The sequence below is a fragment of the Bos mutus genome, chromosome 23 (assembly GCF_027580195.1).
Source record: "Bos mutus isolate GX-2022 chromosome 23, NWIPB_WYAK_1.1, whole genome shotgun sequence".
Taxonomy (NCBI): domain Eukaryota; kingdom Metazoa; phylum Chordata; class Mammalia; order Artiodactyla; family Bovidae; genus Bos; species Bos mutus.
The window spans coordinates 30,572,274-30,584,515 of record NC_091639.1 but is presented as its reverse complement, the minus strand read 5'-3'; the positions used below and the strand labels follow the sequence as shown (position 1 = coordinate 30,584,515).

The following is a 12,242-nucleotide window of genomic DNA, read 5'->3' as shown; positions in this document are numbered from 1 at the left end:
TATTCATTTACAAATTATAGTAACTATAATTATAGTAGTATAATTATAGTATGCTACTACAAGAATACACTGTGCACATGATGAAATACATAGAAATACATAAAATAACATTGAAGAAAACTAGGTTACCTCAAATAGAAATACTGCCGAATACTTTTTATCCTAATTACAGTATTCTAACAGCCCGTGGATTAGGTTGAATATTCTGGATACCAGGCTACAGTTTAAGAAACATTTACTAGGGCCTGTATGTTGCCTGACTCCAGAAGGACACCATTACCATTTTATGTGAATGGTGCTCCCCAACTTTGCTCCGTGCACAGGACATGCAACCCTGCATGGGGACCCTGAGAGAGCCTCGTCAAAGACAGACCCTGAGGACGCACTTTCCAAGGAACAGACTTCGCGTGAGCTGACTGAAAAGGCATGTTGATTTCTTGCTGGCCCTCCCAGTCACACCCAAATCGGGAGATCCTAATCATTATCAAACAGTCTCCTTGAGAGGATAACACATGTGCCAGACACGTGATGCTGATACAGAGCTGGAGCCACATGTCCTGGTCAAAGACTGTACGAGCTGGAAGGGCCTGCATTTCAGAGGTGAGGAAACTGGGGCCCAGGAATGCTTTATAGTGAATCATTGACCAAAAAGTGTTAGAATTTCCTGACCAGTACTCTTTCCACAATATTAGACTGTCACCTTAAGATCAGCAAACAGAGTATTTATGATGTCTACTAACTACAAGGCTTTGTGCCTAAAATAAAAGTTATTATTTTATGATGGTTCAAATTCATCACAATAAATGATAATAACTCTGGCAACCAGTCCATTCTAAAGGAGATCAGTCCTGGGTGTTCATTGGAAGGACTGATGTTGAAGCTGAAACTCCAATACTTTGACCACCTGATGTGAAGAGCTGGTAGCCAAAGACCCTGATGCTGCAAAAGATTGAGGGCAGGAGAAGAAGGGGACGACAGAGGATGAGATGGTTGGATGGCATCACCGACTCAGTGGACATGGGTTTGGGTGGACTCCGGGAGTTGGTGATGGACAGGGAGGCCGGGCGTGCTGTGGTTCATGAGGTCACAAAGAGTCGGACACAACTGAGTGACTGAACTGAACTGAACTAAAATATAGAGTATTTACTATACGTCAGATAGTATTCTAAGTGATTTACACGGATTCCCTTATTCAATCTTCATAACTACTCTATTAGGAACATAACGTTATGACATCGATTTTACCAAAAAGAAAACTGATAACCTAACAGAAATTAATTTGCTAAGCCAGGGTTCAAATTACGCAACCTGACTTCAAAACCTGCTCTACAACATATATATATGTACATACACACACATATATACTGCCTTCCATGATAACGACATCAATAGTGTGCAGGACAAATGGTGTTCATTTGTATCCTTTTTCTTTGCAACTGTCATAATCAGAATACTTTTTTTTTCTTTTGCATTAAATACCATAATTTTTTTTCTCTCTCTTTCCTTCTCCATCTTCCTGTCTATCTCTTATCTCCATCTATATCTCTTTCCTCCCTCCCCCCGTCTGTCCCTCTTGTCCCTCTATTTCTTTCTCTTTCACACACACACACACACACACACACAGTTAAGACAATGTCTATGAGGTCTTTTAATTTTATCAGAAAGCAGCAGACAATTCTTATAATCCTATCAGCAAATTCTGAACTGACAGTCTCTCTTAATTGCCTATGACATGGATTGCAGCTCTCACTAGAGACCTTTCTTTCACTGGATCTCAGTCAGTGACCACGAAGAAATTATTTCTTTCCTCTTATTTTCAAGAACTGTATTTCTCTGGACTTCCTTGATGGTCCATTGTTTTAAGACTCCAGGCTTACTCTGCAGGGGGCAGGAGTTCTGTCCCTGTTCAAGGGACTAAAGTCCCACATGCTGAGTTGTCCAGACCAGGAAAAAAAAAAAGAATTGTATTTCTCTGTCTTCCCCTGGGAACAGAGAGTTGCACTCGGGATGTGCTGTTTTCATCTCTTATATCCAGTGTCTGGCATGCAGTATGTTGTAAATATAGGAAGGAAGGCGGGAGGGAGATCGGAAGAAAGGGAAGGAGGGAGGAAGTGAGGGAGGAATATATGGAATACTGCATGATCCACATTTTCTAGATCACATGTTCCTGGAGGAGGAGTTCACAGGTGAAATGGAAATAGCATCCCCATTCACCCAGTGGCTCTAGGGTCAGCCTTGGCGCCTTCCTTTTTTCATGCTGCAAGTGAGACCTGCCAGCAAAACCTCTGGGCTCTCTCTTCCCAACCATCTCAGCCCTGCCCTGCTGTGAGCATTGTCCAATCCACCATCTTTCCTTGTCTAGATTTCCAACTGCCTCCAGCCTGTCCTCCCTGCCTCTACTCTTTCTCTGCTCTTCGTGACCCAGGGATAGAACTCAGGTCTCCCGCATTGTAGGCAGACGCTTTAACCTCTGAGCCACCAGGGAATCCCTCCTCTCTCTGCTCTAGTCTATCATTGAAGAGGCAGTCAGAATGTTCCTTGCAGAACCTTTTGATGACAACCCCCTTCCCCACCCCGTCCCCTGCACTTATCACTCAGAGTAAAAGTGAAAGTTCTTTCTATGGCTCATCAGGCCTGGAGGTGACCTGTGCCCACCCCACCTCTCTTTTCCTCCTTCGCTCACCCAACCCCGGCCACACCGCCTCCTCCCTCCCCTACTCAGCATCATTCATGGTCCCACTGTGGGAAGCTGAACAACAGCTCCCAAACACGCCCATGTTCTAATTCCCAGAAACTTCTATAACAAAAGGGACTTAGCAAAAGTGATTAATTAAAGGATCTTCATATGAGGAGATTTTCCTGGATTATCCTGCGGGCCCAAACTAACAATTTTCCTTATAAGAGGTGCCAGAGGAGTCAGATTAGAAGGCAAGGGAAGCTGGGGACTCCATGCTTCCATTGCAAGGGGCGCAGGTTCCATCTGTGGTCAGGGAACTAAGAATCTGCATGCTGCACAGCGTGGCCGGAGATGTGACATGGGCCACGAGTGAAAAATGAACACTGCCCCTGGAAGAGTACTGTGCTGTGCTCAGATCCTCAGTCCTGTTGGACTCTTTGTGACCCCGTGGATTGTAGTCTACCTGGCTCTTCTGTCCTTGGGATTTTCCAGGCAAGAATACTGGGGTGGGTTGCCATTTCCTCCTCCAAGGGATCTTCCGGACCCATGGGTCAAACCCACATCTTCTCCATCTCTGCATTGCAGGAAGATTCTTTACCACTGAGCCACCAGGGAAGCCCTCTCTAGGAGCAAGGGTGGGTGGCGGGTAGAGGGGGAAGGAGGTTGGGTGGTGGGGAGGTCGATGGGAACAAACTCTCCCTGGAATCTCCAAAAGGAACACAGCTCTGATGACTCCTTGTTTCAGCCCCGCAAGACTCACTCCCGATTCTGATCTCCAGAATGCTGGAGAATAAACCCATGTGGTTTGGAGCCACTGTGTTTCCAGCCGTTTGTTAGGGCAGCCGCAGGAAGTTAACACACCCGGTATTCTGTTTTGTGTTTCTCTACAGCACTGGCACCACCGGGCATGTTTTACATTTACTTCTCTATGTGTCCATCTGTTGTCTCTCCTGCTACGAAGCAAAGCGCAGGGGAGCCTGGACTTTGTTTTCTTCCCTGTTGTACACCCAGAACCCGGCCCAATAACTATCTGTTGAATGAATAAATAAATGACGTATTTTAATTAATTGATCAACACCCGGAAGTGGCTGAGCCTCAATACGAGGCTGGTTGAACACACAGTTATTAACTTGCATTCCATTTTCTCTGATGTGTCCAGACAGGTGGAAACACACACAAATGAGTGCTGGTACAGCTGCAGCCCAAGCTGTTCAGTTGCTAAGCGACTCTTTGCGACCCCATGGACTGTAGCCCACCAGGCTTAGACTTTGTCCATGGGATTTCCTAGGCAAGAACACTGGAGTGGGTTGCTGTTTCCTTCTCCAAGGTGTCTTTCTGACACAGGGATGGAACCCACGTCTCCGGCATCGGCAGGTGTATTCTTTACCACCGAGCCACCTGGGAAGTCCGAGAATAATTCACACAGGGAGTCAAAAGAGGGGGAAAAGCCTTTTGGGTTCACAGTAGCTGGAACATTAACGGAACATCAGCAGCCCAAATGGTCCAGCCCAAAGCAGCCCAGGAGGAGATCAACCCCAGAACCCCAGCAACAAGCCCACTAGGAAAATGGTGATCCCCATCCAATGCAGGGGTTCCAGCACCCACTCCTTGGAGCTGGGAGGAGCATGGAGCTTGAGCTGGTCACCCTTATGCCCTCCATTCCTGGGCAGGACCAGTCCCTTGTCCTCATGTTATGCATTTCCACTTTCCAAGGAATAAAGAACTGCAGTGGGCTGGGGTGGGGGTTGAGAAGCTGAGATTAAGCCAGTCCTTCTCACTGAATGATGCTGAGTATCATCTCTTAAAAGGAGTTCACACATAGGAGCTGAGGTTGATTTTGTATTGTATGACCTCTTAGCAAACTTAGAGTTAATTAGATCCAATATTTGCTTTAGGGAACTACGGATCTTAAGAACTTAGAAACCATTTGTTACTATCAAATAGTTTTTCCTGTGGCTGGCACCAGTTGGAGATGCCAATATTTCTATTTCCTCCTTCTTCTGTTTGGTTCAACCACGGTGGCAGGCTAATTTCTGATGAAATCAACACTTTGCCAAATATACAAATAATGGTCTGATGTGCCTGGAATGATGGTGATCACGACAATGGTAGTTCATCTTCAATGATCAGGACAACAATGATTCAGGATGCTGATGGTTGCAGGGAGTTACATGGATGCCTCAGTCTTGAGGAAAATAAACCCAGTCCTCACTTTTGAAAGGTTGCGTTTTTCTTTTTTGAAACTAACAAAATGGTAAGTGGATATAAAGGATGGAAGGCGACTTGAATGCCCCTGTTTGAACTTTGCCTCCTCCGTAGAGCCTCTCTTGACTCTTTCGTACACCCTCGGGTGCTCCCAGGATACCCACAGCACTTTACTTGCTCACCTCCTCTATTTCATAAAAATTCACAACTTGCCAAGTCTGTCTCAAGTATCCCATTGTTATTTCTTGACAGAAAGGGCTCTGTCTACAGACCCATCTCCCTCCCAAATGCTCAACACAATCCCAGGCAAGGTTTGCCAGGTACTTAAATACAAATCGAACACTCTGCTTGGTGCTTTTGAAAAAGGACCTGTGTGGCCGAATAAAAGAGACACAATTTATACACCAAAAACAACTAGGAAAAAATACAGAGTAGGAAATAATTATACATTAAATTAGCAATACATATAATTAATGCATTTCATTAGAGGAGTTAATTCGAAACCAGAAAGGGGAGAAATGAGTGTAAACTGGGGTTTTCATAGGTTCATAGAGTAATCAATTTTGTTAGCCAGGAGTAGCAGGATTTGCAAATATGTTGTCTTCACATTAAAGAACTGTGTCAGTATGAATTTGGGTGGGGGGAGGTTGGGGGAAAAATCATCTTGATCCATAAAGATGAGCTGTTTAGCCCTGAAATGCTTTTTATGTCTTGATAATATTCATAACTGCAATCTTTATTAGATTATCAGTCTAACACAAAGATCATCAAAGTTCTTTGTTTAAATATCCCAAGGGTTAAACATTAACACTGACACTAAGTGTCTTACTACTAGTGAAATCGTTTTATCTCATCAGATATTTTAGTTATATTGGTGTCAAAAGGGCAAACTGAGTAACAGAGGTAACATTTATTGACCATGTATATGAAGTACTATCTGTGAACTGGAGAAGGAAATGGCAACCCACTCCAGTGTTCTTGCCTGGAGAATCCCAGGGACGGGGGAGCCTGGTGGGCTGCCATCTATGGGGTCGCACAGAGTCGGACACGACTGAAGCGACTTAGCAGCAGCAGCATCTGTGAACTTAGAAACACTCAGGAGGAAACACTGGTGCCTGACTGTAGTCTTGACTTTCACAAACCGTAGTTTTGTTTTACAAAATCACGTTGATGAAGGAAATTTAACCAGACAGGAAAATGGTACTTGACACAAAGGAAAGGATTTGAGCAACAATTTCTGTTCACTCATAAGCGAACTTTTTTTTTCAGTTTTGATTTTTTGCTCATCATGGATGTTTTCTGGCATCCATTTTTAACATTTTAATTTATTTTTTGGCCAAGTCCCACGGCATGTAGGGTAGTAGTTCCCCAACCTGGGATCGAATCCATGCCCCCTGCCGCGGAAGGGTGGGGTCCCAACCCTTGGACCACCAGGGAAGTACCCTCAAAAGGCATCTCTGAAAAAATGCTTTGCCCGTGATACAGAGAAGTGATCACAAGACACACACTTTAAATGGACTTTCCAATTCTTGTAATTTTGAGCTGTTCTGGGTAAACCGTGGAATGACTCATTTCATCAGCCCTACTCTTGAATAGACACTGACATCCAAGGACCATGACACCATGCATCTTTCTCTGGTCTCTCAGAGCAAAATAAAGCACCGGTCAGGCCATCTGCATGTGCAGCTGTGCCTGTCTCAGGGCATTCCTTACCTTCACAAAGAGGTTAATCTCGGGGCTTGCGGAAGCCGACTCGTTTCCTTCTGAAACATCGTCAGCGGAATAGCTGGTAGGGGAGATCTCGCGGGTGGAGAAGGCTCTGCTATTCTGGATGGTGAAGCTCGAAGGAGAAGGCAGGTCTGCCTCCATCTCGCTTCCATTCTCCTGGGGCTCCTCTGGGTCAGGCCCCTGGGGCTCCTCTGGGTCAGACCCCTGGGGCTCCTCTGGGTCAGACACCTGGGGCTCCTCTGAGTCAGACTCCTGGTCCTTGGTTGGTGAGAGCAATTCTTCCAAGGAGATGTCCTCGTCCTCTGTGGGTTCCCCTGGGTGGGGGTCCTGAGCCTTAGAATATGGTTCATCAGGCAGGACGTATTCTCCTGTTTCTGGCTGTAAAGAGGCCGAGGTTCTCCCCTGACGCCCAACAGGGTACACGGCCACAGAGTCATATTCTTGGTTTTCCAGCTCATTGACATATAAGTTGTCTTCCCTCCTCACATCTTCATGGACTTCATCGTAAAGGGGACCTCCGTTTTCTGCTGGGTCTGAATCCTCATACACCCTCTCTGTTTGGACTCTGTTGTAGATGGTGGTGCTGTAGTTTTCGTCATTCATGTTTATTGATCTGATAGATCCTTTCGCAAGCAGACCCGAGTAGGTCTGAGATGAGGAAAGGGCTAGAGGATGCTGCACCGCCTTGCAGAGGAATCAACAGGCTTTTGAAACACAGCAACCAGCCACAGCTATCAGTGACAGGTCTCTAACAATCATTTACCGGAGACTTTAGTCGGCAAACCACAAGTCCATTGGACATAAGATAAAGCTTACACAGTCAGTTAACTCCTTCATGCCTGAGGGTATTTTCAAGCAGACTGTGGTTTTTGTCATTGCCAGCAGCTCCAAGATTCTTTGGATCAACTAGAGGTTGAATTATCTTCCCAGTACACATTGAAATTCTGAATAGTTAGCCATTTGTCATTAAATAGGGCTCCTTCTTCCAACTACCTCCAAATGCTGACAACATTCAAGAAGTCCCTGCTGTTCGGTGGAAAACAATTCTGTGCAATCATAACTCATCCGTGAAGAGCTGAATTTGTTGCTCAAAACAACTGTTTGAGCATTGATGCCCTGTGATAAATGAGCCGTACATGTTCCAGTTAGGTAATGCATGCCATTTATATTTCTTATCTGGAAACACCATGAGGTGATTCAATGGCAGAAGGAAAAGAAGATAAGTGCTCTGTTCTATGGTCACATCAGTACAGATCACCCAAGCTAAGGCACTCAAAGATTTATGGCGTGGGTTTTATTTTTTTCTCTTCAACTTGCATGTCATCATCACAGTCAACACACCTTCACAACAACTCTTTTAGGTACAGGATACTAGTTGGGCACTAAACGCTTGAGTCAGAAGATACACTCTCTCTCCTCAAAGGACTTCTAAAGCAAAGTACTGCATGCACAAGCTGCCTAGTTGATGTCATCTACAGATGCCACGAACACACAGGCTCTTTGGTTTTTAACCTGGTACTCTAGTCTGCTAATTCCTGCTTCCCTTCAGCACACCATGTACATCGTTCTCTTTCAAATAATAACCCAGGTGGATTGTAAAGGGACTTTTAATGTCCAGAAATCATGTGCAAATTGAGAAGTAACCTGCCTGGTTGACAGGTTTCAAAGCACTTGATGAGCATCTTATTGACAAAACTTCATTGTACCCTTGCCTCCAGTGCTGCCTTCAAGAATCTTCTGGAGTGAACTAGAGCAGGATTTCTAGAAATCTAGCTTTGTGGATAAAAATAGATCAAAGGAAAGATGCCAGAGACAGACTTTAAAGTCTATCAATGCTACCCCTTTATTTTATTGAAAAGCGAAGTGTGTTTAGGTCCGAATACCCGACTGATTACCATAGTTCCCATAGTCAGGTGTTTACAACTCAGTGGAGCCCCAGTTCAAATCCTTCTCACAATCTTAGCACTGGAGAAAACCTCAACGGTCATTCATTCTAAATGATTTTACATTTGAAGGCAGCCTGGAACCTAGAAAGGGGAAGCAAGTGGTCCAGGTTCTCACAGTGAGTTAATACTAAGCTGATTTCAACTGTGATTTCTTAACCTCCAGCTCAGTGATCTTCCTGCCACTCACTCCCTTCCTAAGTCAGTGTTTTCCAACCTTTTTTCCTGATCATACAACCTCCCAACCCACCCCGTACCTAAAAGATTCTTTTAAGATATTTCTCCCATGTAATTAAAATACTGCTGATATACTACATATCTGTTGCTAAGTCGCTTCAGTCATGTCCGACTCTGTGTGACCCCATAGACGGCAGCCCACCAGGCTCCCCCACCCCTGGGATTCTCCAGGCAAGAACACTGGAGTGGGTTGCCATTTCCTTCTCCGATGCATGAAAGTGAAAAGTGAAAGTGAAGTTGCTTAGTCGTGTCTGACCCTCAGTGACCCCATGGACTGCAGCCTTCTGGGTTCTTCCATCCACGGGATTTTCCAGGCAGGAGTACTGGAGTGGGGTGCCATTGCCTTCTCCGACACATCTGTTTACATACTGTATATACATTTGTGCTTTGTACATCCAAAAAAAAAAAGTAAGATTTTTTTTTTCACTGAAGAACTAGTTTTCACTCTTCTGGATGTAGTATTGCTTCTTTTGAGAATTATGTGCTTACACTGCTAGAACCCTTCTAGATTATGTGCCATCCTGCATCATTTCCAAATAACAGTATCCTACAACCTGAGCTTATGTGCTTCACATGCTACCAGGTCCTTAGCAAGATGACTCAGTGTGTCCAAGGAGGCCGGTTAAACTTAGGGCCCAATATCACACAGGTATTTTATACATTCAGCCCCCTTGTCAGCCCATCTCAGGACCTATCTATCATGATTTGTTATAGGTTGCAATATGGAACTGGTCATCCTGTTAAAGCATAAATCGGATCATCTCTCTCTCTGCTCAAACTCATTTAATGGCTCCTCAAAGTCCTTGCTGTGACCCACATGCGTTCATGCGTGCTCAGTCATGTTTCGCTTTCTGTGACTCCACGGACTGTAGCCCGCCAGACTCTTCTGTCCATGAGATTCTCCAGGCAAGAATACTGGAAGGGGTTGCCATTTCCCCCTCCAGGAGATCTTCCAGGCCCAGGGATCAAACCCAAGTCTCCTGTGCCTCCTGCATTGGCAGGTGGGTTCTTTACCACTAAGTCACCTGGGAATCCCTATAGTGACCCACGAAGCCCTAGAAAATCTACACCAGCTTTCCTATGCCCACTCTTCTCCCCCTGGCTTACCCTGCTGCAGAGGATGTGATCTCATTGCTGTGCCTGGAACACTCTGGATCTTTACACTGGCTGTTCGCTCTGCCTGGAATACATTCCCCTTGGATATCTGCATAATCAACTCTCCAAACGCTTCTAAGTTCCTGCTCACACATCCCTTTCTCAATGAGGCCACTCCACCGTCTTGTGTAAAATGATGACCCATCCCAGCTCCTATCTCTGCCCTCTCCCCATTACTAAAAGCCTTCACCGGACTTTCTATTTCTTTTTTCCATAATACATATCACCTTCTAATAAGATAAATTTTACTGTATGTCTTGCGTTTGTTTTTCTGTCTTCTACCACTGGAGTATAAGTCCTGTGTGGGCACAGATCTGCTTCTGCTTTTTCATTATGGTTTCAAGCACCTAGAACAGTGCCTGGCACATATTATTCTATACATTATTTGTTCCATCTATTTTTGTGATTGTTTGATATCTTTATCCTCTACTGGACACACAAAGCCCGTGACTATTTCTCTCATCAGTGCATACCTAAAGTCTAACAGACATCTGACACATGATAGGTGTTTATTAAATATTTGTTTTATAAATAACTGAAATGGAGAAGATGAATCTAGAATTCAAGCCATTTTACTCCTGGCCCATTTTCTACCTGTGTTATCTCATTCAGTTCAGTTCAGTTCAGTCAGTCAGTTGTGTCTAATTCCTTGCGACCCCATGAATCGCAGCACGCCAGGCCTCCCTGTCCATCACCAACCTCCGGAGTTCATCCAAACTCATGTCCATAGAGTCGGTGATGCCATCCAGCCATCTCATCCTCTGTCATCACCTTCTTCTCCTGCCCCCAATCCCTCCCAACATTAGGGTCTTTTCTAATGAGTCAGTTCTTTGCATCAGGTGGCCAAAGTATTAGAGTTTCAGCTTCAGTATCAGTCCTTCCAATGAACACCCAGGACTGATCTCCTTTAGGATGGACTGGTTGGATCTCCTTGCAGTCCAAGGGACTCTCAAGAGTCTTCTCCAACACCACAGTTCAAAAGCATCAATTCTGTTACTATATTATAAACTCCTGCAGGAATAAGCTGGGTCTCCTGTAGCACTTTGTATAAAACAAGTTGGCTTGTTTGCTTGTACAAGAAAGAGTCCCTCAGTCAATTAATCAATTAGAAAGTATTCTGAGGGCCCCTATGACTGTGACATATAACCTAGGGAAGGAAACAAGACATACTTTCATTTTCTCGAGAAGTTCTAAGAAAGAACCTGTGTGCTTTCTGAAATACAAGTTTGCTTATATCACACCCATGTTTGGAAATCTTCAATGAAAACATGTTCAGGAAGATGTCCGTTCCAATATTTTTCACAAATGGAACCAAGTCTGTCTGTCCAGGCAGCATCTCCCTCAGCACTCCCCTGAATGTCCTACTCTGCAGCAGAAACGTTGCTCCTCCCTGAATACACTATCCTATTTCCTGCCCCTATGCTTTTACACATATGGTGCCTCCACTGGGCAAAATGCTACTCATTCCACTAGATATAGGATATAAATATACATAAGACATGATCGGATGTGCACACACAACTGAGGAAATTTACAAATTAGCTATTCCACAGAAAGTATCCAACTGGGACTACAGCAGCCCTGCCCATTGTCTTAGATAACTGTGGGGCCAGTGTCTAGTCTTCCTCATTGCATGTACAAAGACTCAATTTGTAAGTTTACACAGGTCTTTTCAAACATTGTAGAACTGAGTCACCTTAACCAAACTAAAAAACAAAACAAATATCAGTTTATCAACATAAAGGCCAATTTATTAATTTACCCCTCAAGGCATAACTGCCCCATCGACCTGAATATTTGCTCAAGATAATAAGCACGATCTCTTCACAGTAGCAAAGTCTACACAGAGAATCAGTTAAGGTAATATCCTCACATTATGCTTATATGACGTCTCTAGGATCTGAGACAATACCCTTAATTTAAAAACCCAAATCAGTGATTTGTGCCTTTTCTTATCCTGATCAGTCTTATTAGGAATTTTTCAAGTCTATTTCTTTCTAAAAAATGTTTGACTTTATTAATAGTCTCTATTGTTTATTTCTTTGTAATTTCATTCATTTCTGCTCCTATCTTTATTATTTCCTTTCTTATCCCCTTTTTGGATTTACTTTTTTGTTGCTGTTTGTTTTATACTCCAAGATAATTGTGATGGACACATACCATTGGCACTTAACTTTTCTTCTTTTCTAATATATGCATTTAAAAAAATTTCCTCTAAGGACAGCTTTATCTACATCTCACAAGTTTTGATTTGATTTAGTTTCCTTATCATCCTGTTCAAAATACTCCTCATCTTC

General features: G+C 43.9%; 1 protein-coding gene across 1 annotated transcript in view; it reads right to left on the bottom strand.

Moving 5' to 3' along the window:
- Window positions 1-7,352, bottom strand: part of CLIC5 (chloride intracellular channel 5) — a 172,695-nt gene extending 165,343 nt beyond the window's left edge. The window contains exon 1 of the mRNA XM_070360715.1: window positions 6,596-7,352. Coding sequence (XP_070216816.1) covers window positions 6,596-7,213 — 618 coding nt within the window. The 5' untranslated portion in view covers window positions 7,214-7,352. The remainder of the gene's footprint in view (window positions 1-6,595) is intronic.
- Window positions 7,353-12,242: the final 4,890 nt, after the last annotated feature.